Source organism: Erpetoichthys calabaricus, chromosome 10 (assembly GCF_900747795.2).
Source record: "Erpetoichthys calabaricus chromosome 10, fErpCal1.3, whole genome shotgun sequence".
In the NCBI taxonomy this organism is placed as follows: Eukaryota; Metazoa; Chordata; class Cladistia; order Polypteriformes; family Polypteridae; genus Erpetoichthys; species Erpetoichthys calabaricus.
In genome coordinates this window covers 164,730,221-164,755,711 of record NC_041403.2, presented here as the reverse complement: position 1 = coordinate 164,755,711, position 25,491 = coordinate 164,730,221, and the positions used below count along the sequence as shown (strand labels likewise).

General features: G+C 46.2%; 1 protein-coding gene across 4 annotated transcripts in view; it reads right to left on the bottom strand.

Moving 5' to 3' along the window:
• The window catches only part of tox2 (TOX high mobility group box family member 2), a 135,254-nt gene extending 110,311 nt beyond the window's left edge, over window positions 1-24,943 (bottom strand). For 2 of the 4 annotated variants that reach the window (XM_051932659.1, XM_051932658.1), the window contains exon 1: window positions 24,415-24,940. In XM_051932659.1, the coding sequence (XP_051788619.1) occupies window positions 24,415-24,513 (99 nt within the window). In that variant the 5' untranslated portion in view covers window positions 24,514-24,940. Of the gene's footprint in view, window positions 1-24,414 lie in introns of all 4 variants that reach the window. The other 2 variants (XM_051932657.1, XM_028812391.2) reach the window with 2 other exon arrangements.
• Window positions 24,944-25,491: the final 548 nt, after the last annotated feature.

The following is a 25,491-nucleotide window of genomic DNA, read 5'->3' as shown; positions in this document are numbered from 1 at the left end:
TGGGGCCAAACGATTATCAAGCCCACTTAATCTGTTTCAGGGTTGGGGGAGTTGAGATCGGAAGAGAAATCAAAAAAACGGTAAAAATAGACAGCCTCCCGTGAAATGAGAGCGACAAGACAAAACACAGTTCATGATCAGCCATCAAGCCTCCCAATATAAAACAATAATTAAGCATTCATCTCCGCAAATAACAATGACATTTAGACTGCCGAGTGTGAACCGATCCCAGAGAACGGGAGAATAAAGGGAAGAAGGAGAACCTAACGACTTCAGACAGACAGGGGCGCTGAAGTGCAGGTGCGCTCGCTACATAAATTCCTCAGGGGGAACAAAATTTGGGACTCAAGCCAAAACCCACCAATAAGGAGCAACTCCTTATTGGAGATTCCTCATTCCTGGGCATTCCCTAACTTATGTTTCCCCAAGGGGAAAATTTTTGGACCGGAACAGAGCCATACGATCAAACGGGACAATCTGTACAAACGTCTGGCAGTGGTGTGGATTTGTATTTTGGACACAGATGTGCGCGACTAGGGGACAACTGAGATTTGGGCAATTCCACCTCCCAGGCATTAGAGGGCACCTTCTCTGCGTCGACCTCCAGGACAGATCCAGCACCGCACTAACGTCACTTCCTCTACTCAAAACCCGGAAGTCCCGCCCTCTCCTGCTTTAAACGGACTATGAAGGACGTCGAGGTTCAAACCTGCGTCTGCGTACGAGCAACACACCAGGATCGATCCTCACTCCTGAAGGAAGACGCTGTGTTTCTCGATGGACTCTGCGGATGTTGCTTATTTGTTTCATTTCGCTCGTTACACCAGGCTTACCATTTGTAGTTTGTCACAACATTTTCATCAAGAACACGGCGACACAGTTGGAAACTTGTGAAGGGGAAATTTCGCACCAACATTACGAAGTTTTTCTTTACACAAACGACGATAAGACACTTGGAATAAGCGACCAAGTAGTGTGGTGGACAGTAAGACTTTACGACTTTCAAACTTGAAACGTTTCATCGAGTCCCGCGGTTTTCACTCCCGTAAAGAGCCCAATCTCAAAATGGCGCACCATTCAACAAAGGGGTGATCCCACAGCGGAGCGTCCATTTTCATATGACCTTAGCTTCAACTAGACTATCGCCAGAGCACCGTGCCGTGCGCGTTCAAATTTCCCATAATCCATCACAAGCACATTGTATTGCTTCTATCTGTCACTGTTAATTTTCAAATTGCCTCAACTTTTCTGACTTACTCTCGTATTAGTGTGCAATATTCCCTCTCCCTTCAGGCCTCCACTTTTGCTGTTGGGACGACGGTGAAAAAGAGGAGTCGGAAAATTCCAGGTGAACGATCTACGCACTCAAGAGCTACAAGACCAGACGGTTCAGGGCAAGCAATGCCGCGCCAAATTCTCCGCGTTTGTGAATGCGCCCCGGAGTTGGTGAGTTCTGGTGGGCTCGCTTTTTGCTGTGCTTGTTTTGGTGAATTTTCTGGATTGTTGTCCACGACACCCCGTTGTTTTGGACTCAACTCTAAATTTCGGCTTTGGACCACCTTGCTGTTACTGGCAGTTCCATTTTGTATTCTGTTCTCCGTAGGACTTTCATTTGTGAATCTGGGCGGTTTGCGGGAATAAACCTTTTCATTTTTATATTCTGTGAGGCCCTTCTTTTTAAAAAGTAATAATAATTAATAATTCTTTATATTTCTATAGCCACTTCAACCACCACCAATGTGCAGCACCCACCTGGATGATGCGACGGCAGCCATTTTTGCACCCGTGCGCGAGCTGTTAGGTGGTGGTGAGGGACAGTTACCCAGTTAAAGATGGGGGATGATGGGGGGGGGGTGCAGAATGACTGGAACATGGTGGGCCGTTTAGCCAGGACATCGAGATACACCCAAGTCTTTACAAAAGATACGGCCACAGAGAGTCAGGGCCTCGCTTTCACGTCTCATCTGAAGGACGGCACCCATTTCTGCGCCACATTGACAGAATGGAGAAGGTCGCTGTGGGATACTGAGAGACACTGGACGATTAGGGGGACAGAAGGCACAAGGTCATCGTGGGACATCGCTGAAGGATTCCCAGGGGGTGTTTCAAGACCACAGAGAAAGTCAGGACCTCAGTTTTACATCTCAGCTGAAGGACGGCGCCATTTTCACAGCACTGGGACGTGGGGATCCACACACAGACCACAGGGTATGCGCCCCCCCTGCTGACCCCACCAACACCTCTTCCAGCTGCAACCCCAAGCTTCTTCCAAGTACTGGCTGGGCCTGAACATGCTTAGCTGCAGGGCGGGGGGGGGGGGGGGGGGTGACCTGTTCAGGGGTTGCTGCAGAAGTTTTCTGTCTAGCCAGGGTTTTTGACAGGTTTTCCCCCTCCAGTTAGGCTTTTTTTTTTTTTTAACTTATTGGGACACTCTCTGGTGCTTTCAACTCCCAGTTAGTGACAGGGATCCATAAATCTTCAGGGGAGGTAGCAAACTACAGAATGATGGCACACCAACCCAACTTACTCTGAATGCCCATCCACGTTTGGTTAAAGGTGGGCCCGCTGGCACAAAAAGCAGCACACATTGGGGGGGGGGCTGTGCGCTCCGCTCCGCCTCTGCTTGCACAAACAGTGCAGCCTGCACAATGCTTTTGGAAGTCTTATCAGAGTTCCTGTGTGAAGGTTTCATTTCACACTTGTTTGCTTTGTACCTTGCAGTCTGGTTTATTTTTTTTTTTTAAATATTGGTTGAGGCCCAGGTGAGACACTGATCTTTATTTAAGTCACCACCACCGTGTGTTAACTCTGCACCCCCCAGTAAGGCTATTATACAAACATGACAAAAGCAATTGAGTCCCCCCCCCCACTACCCCCACTACCCCCACTCCCGGTCCCACTCGCTGCTTATTTTATAACCAAACCATCAAAGCCCCCCTGGTCATCCGAGTTTTGTAAAGATCCCCACCCCCACAATCCGGCAGGCAGCGCGCTGATTGGCTGTCACTCAGAGACGGGAGGGGAAAAAAAAAAAAAAAGACGCGGCGGCCGCTGCTGCACAATTAAGTGGAGTACACTCGGCGAGTGAAGACCACCCCCCAATCCCCCGATCCCCCCACCCCGACGACAAACGCACCCTCGATGGTCGTCGTCTTCCTCCGCCAGTCCAGTCTTCAGCCCGCAAATCTCATCCCCCCCCCCATGTCTGCGGCGGATAGAAATGCCATTTTTCAGCACTTATTTACATTTGGCTTTTCCACCGTCATGGCTTATTAAAATAAAGCGCCCCCCACCCATCCCGAAATCCCCTCCCTCTCCTTTTTTTGTTCCTGGGTGGGAAGGTGCTGTTATTTTTAACTTAATGAACAATGGTCAAGTTAAAATAAGAATTCTTGGCAGGGAGAAACAAAAAAAAAAGAAAAGCAAAATGGTTAAATAAATAGAGCGGCCATACAATAACATTTTTTCCCTCCCCTGAACAATCTGTACATTTAGAACCAGCAGAACCCCCCCCCCCCCCCCCAAACGCCCCCCTCTTTCTCTCTCTCTGGTGCCTTTTAGTTTAACTAGTGCCGTAATTACGGCTTACAACACTTTAGAAAGCGAACGGGTGGGTGGAAGAAAACGCAGGTTTGCAGGCACCGATCTGAACATCCATGGCGCTGCATTACCAGCCCACCCAAGACCCCCCTCTCCCAACCCCCCCTAGCTATGTGTGTCGCTGCCTAACGTTTACTTCTGCGCGTTTTTTACATCAACAATGAGGCGGCGAGAAGGCAAAACACTGCGATGTTGTGACGATGCCGTTAAAGGCAGGAATGGCGGGGACCACCTTTAACATGTCGTTCAACGTTGAGCAAGACCCTTAACCTGGGGGTGACGGGGGCCCTCCAACCTGCGGGGAAAACTTGGGGGGCTGGTGGCAGGATTGGCACTCCAGCCCCCATTAAAAAAAAAAAAAAAAAAACTCGCACTGTTCCATTCCGTCTGAACTGGGGTGGTACTGGGGGTCCTGGGGGCGGAGTGGTGGCTCTGAGGCTGGGAATCTGCACTGGCAATCGGAAGGTTGCCGGTGCGAATCCCGTAAATGCCAATAGGGACTCTGCTCCGTTGGGCCCTTAACCTGCAATTGAGTATTGGGAAAAGCGCTATATAAATGCAAAGAATTATTCTTCTTATTATTATTAATCACGGGCGGCACGGTGGCACAGTGGTAGCGCTGCTGCCTCGCAGTTAGGAGACCTGGGTTCGCTTCCCGGGTCCTCCCTGCGTGCAGTTTGCATGTTCTCCCCGTGTCTGCGTGGGTTTCCTCCCACAGTCCAAAGACATGCAGGTTAGGTGGATTGGCGATTCTAAATTGGCCCCAGTGTGTGCTTGGTGTGTTTGTGTGTGTCCTGCGGTGGGTTGGCACCCTGCCCAGGATTGGTTCCTGCCTTGTGCCCTGTGTTGGCTGGGATTGGCTCCAGCAGACCCACCTTAACCTGTGTTTGGAATCAGCGGGTTGGAAACTGGATGCATGGATTATTATTAATCTGGGATCCTAAGGTGGTTTGCCATGTGGTGGGGGTGGCAGCCTGCTGTACCAGCGTGTGCCCCTAACCTCCTCCAGTCTCGTCTCACAGCTCCGGGTATCAGGGGTCCGATCCGTAGAGTCTTGATATTCACCTTCAGCCTGTTACATGCCATTGGGTAACCTGCTCCTCACAACTGGTAGGGGGGCTCGGCCCGGCACCAGCACCAGCACCAGCACTTGGATGGGAGACCCACCAGCAAAAGCTTGGGTTGCTGCTGGGAGAGATGATGGCGAGACCAGGAGGGGGCGCTGACCCTGCGTTGGGGATCCCAAAGCCCCAGTGCAGTGACAGGGGGACACTCTGCTTCGGATGAGATGTGAAACCGAGGGCTTGACCCTCTCTGTGGTCATTAAACATCCCTGGGCATCCTTCAAAGGTGTCCCACGATGACCTTGTCCGCTCTGTGCCCCCTAATGGTCCTGTTAGTCACATGGGAAAGGTGCTATAGAAAAAAAAATGTATTATTATTATTATTATTCGTTACTATCTCTCATTGTCCCACAATGACCTGGTGCACTCTGTCCCCCTAATCATCCCCTGTCTCTCATTGTCCCACAGTGAACTTGTCCATTCTGCCCCCCCTAATAATCCTTTGTTAATTGCATGGGAAACGTGCTATAGAGATAAAATGTATATTATTATTATTATTTACTGCTATCTCTCATTGTCCTACAATGGCCTGGTGCATTCTTTCCCCTAATGATCCTTTGTTAAGCACCTTTAACATGGGAAAGGCACCATATAAATAAAATGTATTCTTCTTCTTATTATTATTATTGTCCCACCATGACCTTGTCAATTCTGTCCCCCTAATGATCCTTTGTTAATCGCATGGCAAAGGCACTATATAAATAAAATGTATTCTTATTTATTCTTGTCTCTCATTGTCCCTCAATGACCTCGTCCATTCTGTCCCCCAATGGACCATCACCTACCTGAAGCCCCTACTGCCCCCACAGGCTTTGGGGATTCTCATCCATACTGCCTGTCTGCATTATCTGGGGTGCCTGCCTCCCCCACGGTATACTGGGATAACGTGGCACCCCATCCACGGCTCCTAAAGTGACACTTCAATGAGCAGAGCAGGCTGAAAAAATAACGTGGACGATTCAAGTTTATACATTTCATCTTTAAGATATGCTGCTGGGTGCAGTTTGGCTGAAGGCGTACAAAGCACCTTTGTGAAGAGGCACGTCGGAGGGAGCAGCAGCGATGTCAACTACTACACTCTCTGTGTTCTCCAGTATCCACGTCTCCAATCTAATATTTACATTGGGAGTACAAAACCAAACCAACGATTGTCCACACAGGCCAACTGTAACCTCAACAAGTAAATGTTGAACAAAAGTCGTCACTGGCACCAGCGTCACCACAGGCTGCACTGGCAGTGTGGCAGGCTGGGTAAAGCTTTGGACTTCAAACTCTGAGGTGGTGGGTTCTGATCCCCCTACTGACACTGTGTGACCCTGAGCAGCTCACTTCACCTGCCTGTGCTCCAACAATAAAAAAGAAATGCCCCCGATTGAATTTAAAAACGTTGGAGTCTCCTTGGATAAAGCGTCACTCAAATATTAAGAAACTATCTGTGCTGCCCATCTAAGAAGGGTTCAGATCTAAGTAATCAACGTAGACCTCAGCGTCAACGTTTCCAGTACACCATGTTATGCATATGTCTCAGTTATATGGCATTTGGTATGGGATGTGTGAAAGCAGTTGATGTTTCTGATGCCCCAACTGCTGGAATGAAAAATGCAATGCATTTTATTAGTAAAAATGTTTGTGATGCGCCATCTGTTAGAATGACAAATGCAACGCATATGCCTCTGTTATATGCCATTTTGTATGAGATTAGTAAAAGCAGTGTTAATGTTTGTGTTGCACCATTTGTTGGAATATAAAATGCAATGTATATGTCTCTGTTATATGCCATTTGGAATGGATTCAAAAAGGCAGTTTTAATGTTTGTGATGCACCATCTGTTGGAATGAAAAATGCAATGCATTTTGTTACTAAAAATGTTTGTGATGTGCCATCTACTGAAATGACATATGCAATGCACATGTCTCTTTTGAATGCCATTTAGTATGGGATTTGTAAAAGCAGCGTTATAATGTTTTTGATGCACCATCTGTTAGAATGACAAATGCAATGTGCATGTCTTTGTTATATGCCATTTTGTATGAGATTAGTAATAGCAGTGTTAATGTTTGTGATGCACCATTTGTTGGAATACAAAATGCAATGCATATGTCTCTTTTATATGCCATTTGGAATGGGATTCAAAAAGGCAGTTTTAATGTTTGTGATGCAAAATCTGTTGGAATGACAAATGCAATGCATTTTGTTACTAAAAATGTTTGTGATGTGCCATCTGCTGAAATGATATATGCAATGCACATGTCTCTTTTGAATGCCATTTAGTATGGGATTTGTAAAAGCAGCATTATAATGTTTTTGATGCACCATCCATTGGAATGACAAATGCAATGTGCATGTCTTTGTTATATGTCATTTTGTATGAGATTAGTAATAGCAGTGTTAATGTTTGTGATGCACCATTTGTTGGAATACAAAATGCAATACATATGTCTCTGTTATATGCCATTTGAAATGGGATTCAAAAAGGCAGTTTTAATGTTTGTGATGTACCATCTGTTGGAATGACAAATGCAATGTATTTTATTACTAAAAATGTTTGTGATGCGCCATCCATTGAAATGACATGTGCAACACACATGCCTCTGTTAAATACAATTTAGTATGGGATTTGTAAAAACAGCGTTAATGTTTGTGATGCACTATTTGTTAAAATGACAAATGCAATGCATTTCATCACTAAAAATGTTTGTGATGCACCATTCGTTGGAAATTACAAATGTAATGCCTAGGTCTCTGTTATATGCCATTTGGTATGGGATTTGTATGCTTGTGATGTGCCATCTGTTGGAATGACAAATGCATTGCATTCTACCACTAAAAATGTTTGTGACACATCATCTGTTGGAATGACAGAAACACAGACCAACCTACAGACACTTGTCTTTTTGTTCAGGTGGATTTCATGTCACTTGCTTGTATTGATTGTAAGGTAATAAACCAAACACTAACTAAAATAACCCCCAGCATTATTCCAAATGGAGGCGGCTAAAATCAAACAGATATTCATTTGCTCTGAACGCAGCTAAAAAAAGTCCCCATGTCCACAAGTAACATGTTGATGCTGCCTGACATTCACCTAGCGGGGCAAACCCAGTAGTCCAAATGAACTGAGCAGCCTTCCAAGGCAGACAAACCCAAACCTTTACGGCCTTCTACATCTCAGTAATCCCCCATCACCCCCCTGACCGTTTGCCCACGAGTGCAGCTCCATACAGTTAACCCTAAAGCTCCAGAAAAGAGAGCTGAACCTTTTGTGGCATGTCGGGGGGGGGGGTTATATTTAATTAAATAAACGTGTGTCTGTTACATGACCCTTAACCACGATAATCAAGAAGAATGAACTGGGCCCAGGTACAGGATGTGTGACGTGTCTGTTTATTCTAGTGCGCATATGATAGCAGAGCGTGCAGATCGTATGTCTACTTTAACGTTATTAAAAGCCATTAAAAAAAAAAAAAGAAAAGAAAGAAAGAAAGAAATTGCAGGTTCAGCGCTCTGCTCTGCTCTGCCTGCCTGCCTGCCTCAGATTGCAGCCTTCATTTGCTTTATTTTGTTTTGACAGCAGGATTAGCGAGTGTTTAAGCGAGGACGGCTCCGTCAAACACACAGCACTTAACTCAGATATGCAACATCTGAACCAAAAAAATAAAAAATTACAAAGGGAGGTCTCATGGCCCGCCTGACGCGAGCCATCTGTCAGATCACCTGACTTACGGTGGGCTCTGATTCGTGTACCCCGTGCCCTTACCGTATGGGCGCAAATGAGGCCGAAGTTGACTTTTTTGAAAAGAGTCCCTGAACCTCTGCCAACAATTTCATCAACAAAGAGCTGATCCTGTCCATTTAAGGAGCGACTCCATCCTCTCACATCAGCCCCCTCAGTTCAGGTATGCTCTGTTCCAGTCCCGCCTTGAGGACCCCCACGGGCGACTCAGTGCCTTACACCCGATACTTGCTGGGATTGGCTCCAGCTACAGCGTCAGCCTGCTCGGGGTGTAGCAAGTTTAGAAAATGGATGTGAATTTTATCAATAAAGCTCATAAAAACAACACTGCGTTACCCAAAGTGACGGTGATGGCAGTTACCCTCCGAACCAGGGGTTGGCGCTGTTTGCTGATTTGCCTTCTCTCGTCCTCCCTCTGCAGAACAGAAGACTGACAGCCACTCCCCTGATGACATCACTTCCGCCCTCCTGGACCCGCCCCCTCTCTGCCCTGGCAGGTCTTCTGAATGTTTATAGAGTCCTGTCTGAAGAGATGGCATTGCTGTCTTTGTAAGAAATATTTTTATTATTCCGGGGGTTACAGGCGCACCCCCCCCCCCACCAAAACCTTTTATCGTGTCTGCTTCTTGTCTTACAAGGTATAAAAGATAAAAAGGCAAGGAACAACCAAGTTACAAACCTTATAATCATCAGACACGTTAAGACGTACAGAATCATGCACCTAGACCGGGGGTCTCCAAGTCTGGTCCTGGAGGGCTACTGAGGTTTTCAGCCTAACCCTTTATCTTGGAGGTTTTCATTCCAACCCATTTCTTAATCAGCGATCACTTTTTGCTGCTAATGAACTTCTTTTTCCTTCGTTTTAAATCAACTTGCCATTTAACACTCAGACCCCTTAATTGCTTTGTTTTTCATTAATCAGCAGCCAAATAAAATAATGAGATAGAAACGGAGCCAATGAGACCAGCTAACCTGCGTCCAAAACACGATATCTAAAAAAATAAAGAAAGGCGAAGGTCTCGGTTAGGTTGATCACCTCAGGTCCACCAAACATCTTGATGGTGGTCTCAGAAAAGAGAAAAAGCAACCATTTTGGAAACCAGCAGCAAAACAAGCCATGGCGTTAGCTAGATAACGGGGTTTAATTAACAACGGGAATCGACCTCTAATAAAGAAACTGGTTGGAGTTGGAGACCCCGACTTCACGTCCCATTTTCTGTTTGGGGGGCCATTTAAGGAAAAAAAAAAAAAAACCAAGACGGCTGAATCTTAAAATAAAACAAAAAAACAAGGCAATTAAAATGAAGGGAAAAGACGTTAATTAGCAGCACGGACTAAGGAAAGGGTCAGCTGGAGACCCCCGATCTAGACGGACATGAAGGTGCGTGTAAGCTCTAACACCGAGTGCGTTTACGGTAGGGTTGTACCGTACACTGGGAATGGGGAGAGTACCGAAAAACCCCAATTTTGAAAACAGTGCGGTACCAGCATTTTGGGGATTTTCATCTCATCAGCTTTCCCCTCAATCCTCAGCCCACTTCCCTCGAAACTCGCCACTGGAGTTGTGGAAAAACATCTGCTTTGTAGACTTCACGATACGAAACTACGCGCTTTGACATGTACAAAACTTTACGGGGGACCCTCCAACATATTGCTTTAACGCGATCGGGACATCACGACTATCAAGAGGTGAGTGGTGCATACATTATATACATTTTAGAAATGAAATGCATTGCATTTGTAATTTCAACTGATGTCACATCACAAATATTAATACTGTTTTTACAAATCCTATGCTACATGGCATATAATGGAGACACGTACATTGTATTCCATTCCAACAGATGGCGCCACACAAACAATTTTTGTAATAAAATGCATTGCATTTGCCATTCCAACCGATGTCGCATCACAAATATTAATACCGTTTTTACAAATCCTATACTACATGGCATATAACAGAGACACATGCATTGCACTTGCCATTCCAACAGATGGCGCCTCACATACATTTTAGAAATGAAATGCATTGCATTTGTAATTTCAACTGATGTCACATCACAAATATTAATACTGTTTTTACAAATGCTATACTACATGGCATATAACACAAACACATGCATTGTGTTCCATTCCAACAGATGGTGCCGCACAAACATTTTTAGTAATAAAATGCATTGCATTTGCCATTTAATACAGTTTTTACAAATCCTATACTACATGGCATATAACAGAGACACATGCATTGCACTTGTCATTCCAACAGATGGCGTCTTACATACATTTTAGAAATGAAATGCATTGCATTTGTAATTTCAACTGATGTCACATCACAAATATTAATACTGTTTTTACAAATGCTATACTACATGGCATATAACACAAACACATGCATTGCGTTCCATTCCAACAGATGGTGCCGCACAAACATTTTTAGTAATAAAATGCATTGCATTTGCCATTTAATACCGTTTTTACAAATCCTATACTACATGGCATATAACAGAGACACATGCATTGCACTTGTCATTCCAACAGATGGCGCCTCACATACATTTTAGAAATGAAATGCATTGCATTTGTCATTCCAGCTGATGTCACATCACAAATATTAATACTGTTTTTACAAATCCTATACTACATGGCATATAATGGAGACACGTGCATTGTATTCCATTCCAACAGATGGTGCCACACAAACAATTTTTGTAATAAAATGCATTGCATTTGCCATTCCAACCAATGTCGCATCACAAATATTAATACTGTTTTTACAAATTCTATACTACATGGCATATAACAGAGACACATGCATTGCACTTGTCATTCTAACAGATGACGCCTCACATGCATTTTAGAAATGAAATGCATTGTATTTGTCACATCACAAATATTAACACTGCTTTTACTAAATGGCATATAACAGAGACATATGCATTGTATTTATCATTCCAATAAATGGCACCTAGCAAACTATTTTAGTAATACAACAACAACAACATTTATTTATATAGCACATTTTCATACAAAAAGTAGCTCAAAGTGCTTTACATAATGAAGAAAAGAAGAATAAAAGACAAATAAGAAATTAAAATAAGACAACCTTAGTTAACATAAAAAGGAGTAAGGTCCGATGGCCAGGGTGGACAGAAAAAACAAAAAAAAAACTCCAGAAGGCTGGAGAAAAAAATAAAATCTGTAGGGGTTCCAGGCCACGAGACCGCCCAGTCCCCTTTGGGCATTCTACCTAACATAAATGAAATAGTCCTCTTTGTAGTTAGGGTAATGAAATTCATTGCTTTTCTCATTCCAACTGATGTCACGTCACAAACATTATCTCTGTTTTTAAAAGTCCCAGACTAAACAGCATAACAGAAACATATACATTGCATTTGTCATTCCAATTGATGGTGCATCACAATCATTAACACTCTTTTTACAAATCCCATACAAAACGGCATATAACCGAGACATATACATGGCATTTTCACTCCAACAAATGGCGCATCACAAACACTTTTAGTACTAAAATGCATTGCCTGAGTCATTCCAACCGACGGCAATTACAAACATTAACCCCATTTTTCAGAGACCAATGCCCCGGTTTCTCTAATCAGATTAAGCCGGGGTCCCCCCCCCACCCACCTCCCTGCCCCCCAACCCTGGCAGGGTCTCAGATGTCTCATTTGAGTCTATTTTGTACGTTTTTTCATGTATTGGTTTGGATTGTCAATTACCTTCTATTATGTTTGTTGTGTTTTGTAGGTGGTCCCCCAGGAGGTGGGTAACATTGTGTCTGTGGTTTGGGGCTCAGTGGCACACCCTTGTGGTCACACCAGGTTATTACGGCACATCAGACACACTCATTGAGAAGCAGACTGTTCCACAATCTCGGCGAAGCGACTGCGAAGGCACAATCCGCCTCATCTAATAATGGCGGACATGTAAACGGGTCGCGGCCGAGTGGGAGCAAAGCAAGTCAAAAACAGAAGGTGGGGTGCAGCCCTTTAAAGCTTAAAAAAACCAAAATGAACTGGGAGCCAATGAAAGGAGGGATGCGACTTCTTGTCTTCATGCAGCGGCAGCTCTCTGTACCAATTACAGACGTTAAACGACCGACATCCCGACACACAGAATGACAAAAGTCGAAACGGGAAGACAGAAATGCAAGGATCACACGCCCTAAAACAGAGACTTCACCTGGGAGATCATTCCAACGACTCATTAAGGTCCGATTCGAAAACCCCCTCCGATCTGTCATTTCACATCTATTGATGAGGCGTTCACAGACCCTCGCCAGTACTTTTAGGTGGGCCAGAGAAGACCCCCTCAGACTTACACACGGAGGAAACGATGTGCCAGCCAGACTTTAAACACCACCAAGCATTCCAGAAAGGCCAACTCGCGAGGTTTCATAGATAAATAAAGCTGCACGAAAATTAATAGTGAAATAATAACAGATGGACGGATAAATGAATGGACGGACAGACTGACGGGGAGGTTGATAAGCAAGTCAAGTTGGGGAGCATACACTGGTACAGCGCGTTGCCGTACCCACTACACAATGAAACAACTTGGGATCCCAGTTGGCAGCCCCACTCAGGCAGACACGTGGTCCAGTCCCACCCTCCAAAAATGACCCTCTATCTGCAGCAGCCAGGTGTTAAGTGGGCGACCCCTTGGCCTGGTCCAGCCACTCGGGTCCCCACCAATGAGGATCTCACGAGCTGGATCACCCTCGGGTAATCGTGCCACATGGCCGTAGTGCAGTAACTGACGCTCCCTCACAATGCGGGTCATGTGCCTCATTCAGGACTCCATGAGCAACACAAAGTCCAACCAACGAAACCCAAGGATTTTTCCGGAGAGACACACATGAAGGAGTCCAGTCTTCGTCTCAGGTCACTGGAGAGCGTCCATGCCTCACAAACAGGGAGCACCAGGACTCTAAAGACTTGGACCTTCGTCCTTTTGTAGATATTGGGAGCGCCACACACCCCTTTATGGTGACCTCATGACCCCCCCCCCCCCATGCTCTCCCAATCCGTGTACTGCCGCCTTGCTTGCTTCTCTCTTTTTATTTTGTCGTGTTTAACGTGTCCACCCTTTGCACAGGCATCTGATCTGACCACCCGAAGGCCCCTCACTCACAACTCGCCCTCGTCCTGCCGCGTTGATGACAACTACAGCGGCGGCCCCACAAGCTTCCAATCAGTTTGCCCGAGTGGTTCGCTGGCCCAAACCTGAGGCCACATCACTCAGAATCCGAATCCCAGTTAGATTTACTGGCCAAGTGTGTTTGCGTACAAGGAATCTGACTCCGCACAGGACTTAATAGTCAAAAAATATGAACGCTAGGGGTCGCTGTTGCCCCTTTAAGCACCAAGAAGTTGTTTATTAAATATTTCTTCTGCCACGGACCTCCCAAAGCAGCACCACCGCCATAATAAACAAATAATAAGCACAATAATAATAATAATCGCCATTCTCTCCTCCACACCTCCCAGTAAGCTCTGTCCTCTGCCTCCCAACTGCGGCTCCATCACTCCTTTATATGGTTCTTCTGTTCTACCGACCACGTGACTGGCTGGCACTGACCACTGACATTTTCTTCCGCCCTCATGAGAGAACGAGTCCCCAGGTCCTTTGAGATTACCCCAACGGCGGCACCCGCATTGCACCAAACGGGGCTGAGAAGTCCCAGGATGTCCTCTACACTCCAGGGGAGCTGGGGGCCAAAAATATCTGCCTTTCCCCATCCTTCCCTCCTTTGGGAAGTCCCGGCCGGGTAGAGCCGTCTGTCCTGGAGGGCTGGTGCAGCTGCAGGTTTTTGTTCCAACCCAATTGGTTCATCAGAAACCAATGACAGTGCTTGTTTCACTTAGGACCTGCCATGTCAGGTCAGGTGACTCTTCTGTCGCCCAGTATTCTCCTCTCCGAGGGAAAGTCACGGGGTGCAACCGGAAAACAAACACCTAAAAAAACTTACCGAAAACATCCTATTATGGGATATTGAATTCTGCGCTGTACTTGTGATATTTCTATTACACTATTTGATTGTATTGCTGCGGTGCGCTGGCGCCCTGTTTGTTTCCTGCCTTGCGCCCTGTGTTGGCTGGGATTGGCTCCAGCAGACCCCCGTGACCCTGTACTTTGGATATAGCGAGTTGGATGGCTGGATGGACGGATATTCTATTGTATTGTGTTCTGTTCTGTGGATCGTGTTGTGTTGACCCCCTTCACTTTAACACCCACTGCACGTCCAACCTTACCTCTAGAGGGGTCTCTCTTTGATTTGCCTTTCCCGAGGTTTCTTCCTTTTTTATTTTTTTTAGGAGTTTTTCCTTGTCTTCTTAGAGATTCAAGGCTTTATCAAAAGGCAGCTCTTTCAGGGCTGATGTCGACTTTTCTCAAATTTCGAAGGGTCAAGGACGGTAATCGGCTGTAAACTCGCCCCGACGTTTTAGTTCGCCTCTCTTTGCTAGGAGAAAAGTGAAGTAGCTCTGCTCATTTATTCCTCGATTTCCTGTGCCTGCCTGAGTAGCGAGGAGCTCCATGGACGTTATTACGTATTGTTGCTGAACCGGACTCTGACTTGTCGGTCTTGGAATTTGATGCAAGTGATCTGGAGATGGAGATGAAAAACGAACGCATTGGCTGATCGTGGTGCTGAACACGTTCGTTCGTGTCGCTGATACTCCAACAGCTTGGGATGACCACCACTTATAATGACAAGAGGAACAAACCACATTGGGTCACAATGCGCCACTCGCTGTGCGAAGACAGCCAGGTAGCTGGCCCACCGTGCATTCCTGCTGGCCATCGAGGCTCCCCAGCGCAGCCACTGCTGCCAGAAATGCCACACTTGCGTCAACAGCAGCACAGTTTTATGTTGGTTTATGTAGGAAGCCATTGCTTTGTGAGCAAGAAAAAATATTCAGCCCTCAAAGAGTTAAAGCCCATTGCGGCACTCCTTGTGTGATTTTGGGCTCAACAAAAATAAATCGTATCGTATCATCCAAACGACGTGCACCTTGCAGCGGACGAGTAATTCTCGGGACCTTCCATTAAACCAGTTACTTCATGATGAACACGCACAGTTGGAAATGGAGACGTGTCACACCGGATGACAGCCTTCATTTACATAACCAGTCGGAACCAATCGTCTAATGTGACAAACCCAGCAACTGAGGCCTACTAGTCTGTGATTGGCTGCGATAAAATCAAACGGGTCTGACGTTCTCGTTAGTCATGTGTGCACGAGAGCTGACAACCAATGAATGCTCACCTGAAGGTATCAATTCATATAATACAGCGATGAGGAAGAGAAGAGAAGAGAAGAGAAGAGAAGAGAAGAGAAGAGAAGAGAAGAGAAGAGAAGAGAAGCTTGTCTGTCTGATGTCTCGTATTTTACACACCATAACAGAATGGAGAAAAGAAATAAAGGGCAGAGATGCTGCTACCCTTTGGAGTCTGCAGTGGCCATTGTCCAAACATGAGGACAAGGGCTGTGCCAATGAAAGTCAAAGAAGCCATTATGAGGCTGAAAAACGGGAATTAAACCATTAGAGACATCAGTTAAAAATTTGGATGACTGAAATCAGTCAGCCACTTACCAACCCGCTATATCCTAACTACAGGGTCACAGGGGTCTGCTGGAGCCAATCCCAGCCAACACAGGGCGCAAGGCAGGAAACAAACCCCGGGCAGGGCACCAACCCACCGCAGGGCACACACTAGGGACAATTTAGAATCACTAATGCACCTAACCTGCATGTCTTTGGACAGTGGGAGGAATCCCACTCAGACATGGGGAGAACATGCAAACTCCATGGGAAGCAAACCCAGGACTCCTTACTGTGAGGCAGCAGCGCTACCACTGCGCCACTCTGACTGAAATCAACTGTCTGGAATATCATGAAGAAGAAAGAACACACTGGTGGGCTCAGTGATCACAAAGGGGCTGTAAGGCTAAGGAAGACCCCCCCCCCCCCACTGCTGCTGGCAGAGGAATCCTCACTCTGGTCGTGTAAAAGCTCCAAATGCTCATCTAACAGATCAGAGACAGCCTTCAGGGGGCCGGTGTGTGTGTGTGTCAGAGACGACTATCAGCAGAAGACGTCACGAGCACAAACACAGAGGAGGCCACACTGCAAGATGGAAACCACAAAAACAGGACGGCCAGAATACAGTTTGTGAAAAAGGACTTCAAAGAGCCTGCAGAATTCTGGGTAAAGGTCACATGGACAGACGAGGCAAAGATGAACCTGCATTAGAAAAATGGTAAAGTGTGGAGACGACAAGGAACTGCCTGAGAGCCAAAGCAGACCACCTCATCTGTTAAACATGGTGGTGCTGGGGGGGTGTTATGGCGTGGGCATGTATGGCTGCCACAGGTCCTGGCACACTTCTCTTCATTGATGATGGAGCTCGCATGATGAATTCTCAGGTGTGTAGAAACATCCGATCTTCTCAAATTTCAGTCAATGCCTCCAAACTCAGTGGACGGCACTTCATCCAACAACAAGGTAATGAGCCAAACACACTGCTGAGGCAACACGGGAGCTACACAGAGCTAGGAAATGGAAAATTCTGGAATGGCCAAGTCAGTCACCTGAGCAGACCTTCAATATGCTGAAGAGAAAACGTAAGGGGACAAGACAAGACCCCCAAACAAGCAGGACCTGAGGATGGCTGAATTAGAGGCTTGGCAGAGCATCACCAGAGAAGACCCCCTCAGCACCTGGTGAGGCCTGTGAATCACACACTTCAAGCACTCATTGCATGCTGGGATATGTGACAAAGTAGTAGACCTGCCATCCAAACATTATGGTGCCCTGAATTGGGGGGACCGTGTAGAAAAAGTACAAATCCCCTTCAACGAAAGTCTGCCATGTGCCCTGTGATCGCGGCGTCTGAATGGGCTGATCTGTCATTTTAGACAGTGGAGCAGAGGGGGGAACCAAAGAACAACTGAGTCTTTGTCCTCAACATTATGGAGGGCACCGGATGTTCAGGTTTGGAAATCTTAATGTCAGCAACAACAAACAGAAGAAATCAAATTGTAAACTGGAGCAATTGAGTCCCCGCTTAACAAGCAAGCGTTACGGAAAGCCGAAGAGTATTTGGTCAGAGAGGACTCGTCCCCTACTGTACATTCGCACTTTCCGTTAAAATCTCCTCAATAAGCTCAATTATTAACAAACATAAAGGGGCTTAAAGGGTACGTTTGGTATTTTTCAAGTCAACGTTATTACCCGACAGGCATGGCGCACATGTACTCTATTTGTATTCTAAATTTCTATAAATTTATTCAAAAACCACACAGCCTGTCCTTATATATTCTATAATGCAGGTACAACCGGAAAACAGAAGCCCTAAAAAAAACTTACCGAAAAGTCCAAGAAAGTGACGGAGCGGAGCGTCAGTCCGCGTCTTCAGATTATACACACATTGTAAAGTAGCTTACTGTATGTACGTCATTTTCGAACAAACAATATTATGAGATTCGGCCATTTTGAAAGGAGACCAGCTGTGCACGCTTGACTTCCTCTGCAATAACCTTTCACCCCCCTAAGGGGTGTGGTCTCCTCTCCAAAGACCAAGCCACAGTAAACTCTTCCTGCCTGCCGCGTGATCGGTGCCATGTTGATTTATGTGGGAACTCCTCCCATGACGGCCACTTTTATCACACAAGCCAACAGGAAATGTTATCCTTACCACGAGAGAAATGGTACCAGGAATATGCGATGAAATGATAGATAGAAAGTGTGTGTATTAAACCTGGGAAGAGAAAAGAGACTCATCTGTCTGCTGAAGTCTGTCATAGATGGATGCGAAAGGCGCCATATAATACACAAACAGATAGGCAGACAGTAGTATTAATGCTATTGGATGTGAAAGATAGATAGATAGATAGCGTAGTTGGCAGGATAAGATAAATAGAAATGAAAGGCACTATATGATAGATAGATAGATAGATAGATAGATAGATAGATAGATAGATAGATAGATAGATAGATAGATAGATAGATAGATAGATAGATACTTTATTAATCCCAAGGGGAAATTCCCATACTCCAGCAGCATACTGATAAAGAATAATATTAAATTAAAGAGTGATAACAATGCAGGTATAACAGACAATAACTTTGAATAATGTTAACGTTTACCCCCCTGGATGGAATTGAAGAGTTGAATAGTGTGGGAGAAGAATGATCTCCTGGATCGTTCAAATGTTTACTCCCAGATCCCTTCTGAGGTCAAAAACAAGAATCAGAAGCAACGAAGGCACGTTTCTTATATCGTAAACTTTTGTTGCGTCAACGTGGACATATTCAGTAAGTTTGTAGGTTTTCGTTTTGTGGTGGGAGCTCAGCGCCCCATGACTTCCATTATAAAGCGTAACAAGAGGCTATTACTTTTTGAAATTGGTAGAAAACGCTTAATTTCAGAACACAATTTCACGTAACAAATGCATTCAGACTGTGTCTGTGAGGAAGCAACTTTGACTTGAAAAATACCGAACTCAACCTCTTCATCAGTGTTTCTTAAACGTTTCCTTCTCACAATCCCAATCTTACCCTTCTTAGTGTCTTCGAGGCTCACTCCTTGACGAATGCCTGGACCGGCATCAGTGAGGGGGATGTGGGGTCCCCGTTTGGAGGATTGCGGCTGATCATTGGGGGTTAATCAAGGCAAATCATCAGAGTGATGTCAATGGCTTAATGAACCCATGATGACCTCTTTTTATTAAATGCAACAGTAATTCGCAACTCAAATGGTGGAAACTCAGTTTAAGAAACCCTGCTCTACATCACAACATCTAGGAACCAAAACGGTGGAGTCGTAACTAAAACATGTGACAGGAGACCCATAAATCAGGAGGGAGGTCACTTATGGAATACGACGAGAATCGTGGACGATCATTTGGGGGTTTAACCGAGGAGGATCATCAGAGCAATATCTACGATCCACTGCCATTAAATACAATAGTAACTATCGACCCATTGGCAGAAACTCACGATCAAGTTTAATAAAACCTGCTCTAGATCACAACATCTAGGAACCAAAAAGGGTGGAGTCGTAACTAAAATAAGTGACTGAGACCCATAAATCAGGAGGGAGGTCGATTATGGAATACGATGAGAATCGTGGATGATCTTCAGACCTTTTTCTCCCTTGGAGGACTGAGGAGGATCATCAGAGCAAGTCCACAGAAACCCACTTTGTAAACCATCTGTGACCCATCAGCATCAAATACAAAAGAAACTTGCGACTCAGTTTAACAAACCCTGCTTTAAATCACAATATCTAGGAACCAAAATGGTGGAGTCGTAACTAAAACAAGTGACAGAAACCCATAAATCAGGAGGGAGGAGCTAACGGAATATGTAGACAATCATGGATGATCATCTGAGGGTTTAACCAAAGAGGATAACCAGAGCAATATCCTTGACCCACTACCATTAAATACAATAGTAACTAGCGACCCATCAGCAGAAACTCACAATCAAGTTTGATAAACCCTGCTCTAAATCACAACATCTAGGAACCAAAATGGTGGAGTCCTAATTAAAACAAGTGACAGAAACCCATAAATCAGGAGGGAGGTCGCTTATGGAATACGATGAGAATCATGGATGATCTTCAGACCTTTTTCCCCCTTGGAGGATTGAGGAGGATCGTCAGAGCAAGTCCACAGAAACCCACTTTGTAAACCATCTGTGACCCATCAGCATCAAATACAACAGAAATTTGCAACCCAATGCTGGAAAGTTGCGACTCGGTTTAACAAACTCTGCTTTAAATCACAAAATCTAGGAACCAATATGGTGGACTCCTAAATAAATCAAGTGGCAGAAACCCATAAATCAAAAGGGAGGTTGCTTATGGAATACGATGAGAATCGAGGATAATCGTCAGACCTTTTTCCCCCTTGGAGGACGTTGACAACTCGCGACTCGGTTTAACAAACCCTGCTTTAAATCACAACATCTAGGAACCAAAATGGTGGAGTCCTAACTAAAACAAGTGACAGAGATCCATAAATCAGGTTGGATGTTGCTTATGGAATACAATGAGAATCGTGGATGATCTTCAGACCTTTATCCCCCTTGAGGAGGATCTTCAGAGCAAGTCGTTGGCAACTTGTGACTCAGTTTAATAAACTCTGCTTTAAATCGCAACATCTAGGAACCAAAATGGTGGAGTCCTAACTAAAACAAGTGACAGAAACCCATAAACTGGGAGGGAGGAGCTAACGGAATATGTAGACAATCATGGATGATCATCTGAGGGTTTAACCAAGGAGGATCACCAGAGCAATATCCATGACCCACTACCATTAAATACAATAGTAACTAGCGACCCATCAGCAGAAACTCATGACCAAGTTTAATAATCCTGCTCTAAATCATAACATCTAGGAACCAAAATGGTGGAGTCCTAACTAAAACAAGTGACAGAGATCCACAAATCAGGTTGGATGTTGCTTATGGAATACAATGAGAATCGTGGATGATCTTCAGACCTTTATCCCCCTTGAGGAGGATCTTCAGAGCAAGTCGTTGGCAACTCGCGACTCAGTTTAATAAACTCTGCTTTAAATCGCAACATCTAGGAACCAAAATGGTGGAGTCCTAACTAAAACAAGTGACAGAAACCCATAAATTGGGAGGGAGGAGCTAATGGAATACGTTGAGAATCGTGGATGATCATCTGAGTTTTTCCCCCTTGGAGAATATTGGTAGCTCATCAGAGCATGGCTGGATTGCTAATCGAGAAGGATTGCCGGAGCAACCTACTTCGCGGAGTATCCACAAACCATTACTATTAAATACAAAAGTAATTTGCAATCCAACACCAGCAGCCCGCAACTCAGTTAAAGAAACCCTGCTCTATCACAACATTTAGGAACCAAAAGGGTGAAGTCTTAACTAAAACAAGTCACAAAAACCCATAAATCAGGAAGGAGGGGTTAATGGGATACGTTGAGAATCGTGGATGATTGTCACAGAGGGGGACGGGGTGACGTTATGGGGGATAATCAAGGAGGATTACAATAAATAGTAACTAGCAACCAAATGGTGGGAACCCACGACCCAGTTTAAGAAAACCCTGCTCCAAATGACAACATCTAGGACCCAAAAACTAAAAGAAACCCATAAATCAGAAGGGAGGAGCATTCAGATCAGGAGGGAGGGGCTTATGGAATAGGAGGAGAATTGTGGATGATTGCCTGAGCCTTTCCCCTCCTTGGAGAATCTTGGTGGCTCATAGGAGAGGAGGCGGGGGGTAATCAAGAAGGATCATCTGAGCAATGTCACGTAACCCTTGGCCATTAAATCCATCCATCCATCCATTATCCAACCCGCTATATCCTAACTCTAGGGTCACAAGGGTCTGCTGGAGCCAATCCCAGCTAACACAGGGTGCACGGCAGGAAACAAACCCCGGGCAGGATGCCAGCCCACCGCAGGGAACACACACACCACACGCTAGGGACAATTTAGAATCGCCAATGCACCTAACCTGCATGTCTTTGGACTGTGGGAGGAAACCGGAGATACCTGGAGGAAACCCACGCAGACACAGGGAGAACATGGCATCAAGGAACCAAAAGACAGCAGTCTTAACCAATACACGTGACATCCATCCATCCATCCATTATCCAACCCGCTACATCCTAACTACAGGGTCACAGGGGTCTGCTGGAGCCAATCCCAGCCAACACAGGGCACAAGGCAGGGAACAAACCCCCGGGCAGAGCACCAGCCCCACCGCAGGGCATACACATGACAGTAACCCATAAATCAGAAGGGAGGAGTTTATGGAATAGGATGAGAATCTTGGACGATCATCAGAGCTTTTTTGACCGTCAGACCCGTAATCAAGGAGGATCATCTGAGCAATATCCCCAACCCATGATAATTAAATACCACAGAAAATCGCAACCCAAAACGGGCAACCTGTGACTGCCTGCTTTAAATCACAGCATCTAGGAACCAAAAAGGGTGGAGTCGTAACTAAAGCAAGTAACAGAAGCCCATAAATCAGGAGGGAGGAGCTTATGGCATAGGATGAGAACCAAGGACGATTTTCATGGAGGGGGCGGTTAATGGAGGAGGACCATCGGAGCAGTGTCTGTGGTGACCCATTTCTATCAAATGCTAAAGTAATTAAGAACCCAACTTTGGTGACCTGTGACCCACAGTTTAAGATCCTCTGCTTGAAATCATAAGTTCAGCAGACAGCGCTTGCCTCAGACATTAGTTGAGTCTAAATGTTGGTTTCGTTTTTACGTCTAATAGGTTTGATCCAATGTTTCACCATATATTTTATGCTTATTGCTATATTTATTTGCACTAAGTTTTTACTTGATGGCTGTGTTCTTTGTTGGTGCGTCTTTACTTGACACATTAGTTACCCAGGAGTGTGGTAGACAGTAGGACTTTGGGGAAACCTTTAAAACTTGACTTGATGTTATCTTGGATAAGGCTGGCGAGCTTTGTTGGGCTGAAAGGCCAGTTCTCATCTAAACCTTTCTAATGTTATGTTGTGGTCTCTGCGTAAAACCAAATGACCCCTTGGAACAATAAAACTGAATTGTTATTTAGTTGCTGATCCAAACCACACTGTAATGGAAGCAGAACCCTCGAGAACCCGTAAGAGGTATGTGGGTGAGACACCGGGACAGCTTAATTATTAGCTAAACAAACGGGGCGACAAATGAACTGAGTCGTCCGCTCTCGTTTGTCAGATTTTGGATGTTCTTGGGGCTCGATGATTGCTCTGCAGCTCTTGTGGTTGACTGAAGTCACTCAGCTACTGCAGGAAGCACATCGAACCCTTTTCGAAGTGATCTGAAGACGACGTACACGGCACCGTTCTGAAGTACACCCGAAACGGGGCTGGCTGGCTGCCCGGCACCGTTTTCATTTGACAGGCACACGTGCAGCTTTCGCGGCGACACCCTGCCAGGCTCCTTTGGCAGTTAATGTCGACCGAGCACCCGGCTGCGCGCGTGTGCAGCTTCTCGGTCCGTCCGAACAAGCCGCTTAGCGCGCACTCCCGCACAGCACTGCGCATGCGTATGTCAACAAGACGCGGGCAAGCGCCACAAGGAGAAACATCTTTGTGTCCACCCGGGTTGAGGAGGGAGATGTCCGTCTTATGTATCGTTCGGTCGGTCAGTCCCTCTCACTAGTTAGGAGTGCTGCCCCCGGCTCCGGGATAGACGTTCACATCTTTATAAAAGCTGAGCCGCAGCAGGCTCTCGATTACTTTTTTTTTTTTCAATAAACACAAACAAGAGCTGAGCTGAGGCGAGTCGGTAGAGAAAGGGCGGACAGAAGCGCGACGTTAAAAAGCTGACGGACTGCTACAGCGCACACGGCAGTTACGGGTCTCGAAGAAAGAAAACAAAAAAAATTAGGGCGAGTGAGCCTTCCAGCCGGGGGCTTCAGCGCTGCGCGGATATTCTTTTCATTTTATGTATTTACTTAAATTGTTCGCGTTGTGTTCGCTATTGTGCAATCAGGCGCTATTAGTGCTAATGAAGCAGCCTTTGAAGTTTGTGTCTGAGCGCGGGCCACACACGGCACAGGAGGGGGGGGGGGTCTTGGTGTAAGTGCAGGTGACGCAGCTTCTGGGTTTAACCGCCCCCCCTTCATCCACTGCCCTGTGTGGCTGTCCCCGGACCGAGACTTTCACCATTGGGGGTGGGGGTGCTTAATTCAAGCTGTCAACTTGAGCGGAGTTGCGAAGGGGGCGCCTCGCCTCAAAACTTTTAGGCAACCGCCTTTTTCCCGGGACAAGGAGACTGACAGACCGACCGACAAAAGCAGGCAGACAGGCAGGCGCGCGCGCGAGTGGACACAGGTGACAAGAGGCGAGCCGAAACAGACAGACAAGAGACGGACGGACGGGCGGAAGGACGGACACCTGCTCTCTTACCTTATTGCAGTGGTAATAGTCCAAGGGGCTCAAGCAAGCAGGATCCGCCGCCAAAGAACCCACGCTCGCCGGGGCTGCGGGATAAAACCTCACGTCCATTTCAGAGTCCGTAAGACTGACGGCATGAAAGCAGCAGGTTCAGTGCGCCTGTGACACCCACCCTCCCGCTCCCCTGTCTCTCTCTCTCGCTCACTCGCTCGCTCGCTCTCTCTCTTTTCTTCTTCTCTCCTCTCGCTCGCTCGCTCTCGCTCTCTCACTCTCGCCCCGTGTGTGTGTGTCGCGCGCACCCGCTATTGTTTAACCGAACAAAAAAGAAACCGAGGGAGAGAAAGAGAAAAGGGGGCCGAGTCTGTGACATCCGCTCGCGGTTTTAACTTGAGCAGTTAGCGGATACGCAGTGATGCTGCTTCAGCTCAGCCTATACCATCAGTACATATAGCTGTGGTGTGCACAGGGGCGTCACGTGTCTGCCGAGGAGCGAGCGAGGGGGAGAGAAAGAGCGATGGAGGGAGAGACCTTCTGTAACGACCCCCCCGTCCTATTCGAGCTGTGCCGCCGCCACACGCTCGCTACACCGGACAATCCACTTCAACGCTCTTTTCGCACACTTGCAATCCCAAGAAGCGCAAAAGTTGCTGCGCGATCCCCACACACGACCCCCGACCCCTCTATCTGCCTCCCCTCCGCCGTGCGCGTGTGTATTTTTTTTTTTCCCGCTGCTTCGCCTCTTCTTTGTCATCTCCGAGTGTTTATCCGTGAGTTCAGCTCGGGGACTCCTGGTTTGGTTTTGCTTGTTCCCTTCTCCATGATAAATGCCAGGCGACCTCTTGTGATAATAATAATAACAATAATAAGGAGACGAAGGGGGGTGGGGGATGGGGGTTTTTGCGCTTACTTGGCAAGCGCTCCTCTCGTTGGAAATGTGCGAGTCAGCTTCCTGTGACGGATCAGATTGGCACTCATTGGCCAGGCTTCGGGAACTTCTTATTGCCATTTGCCCCATCCGAGAATACAACCCACTTGACGTGAAGCCTGATGTGGTGTGCCACGCTCCTCCTGGCATCCTGGTACGTCGTA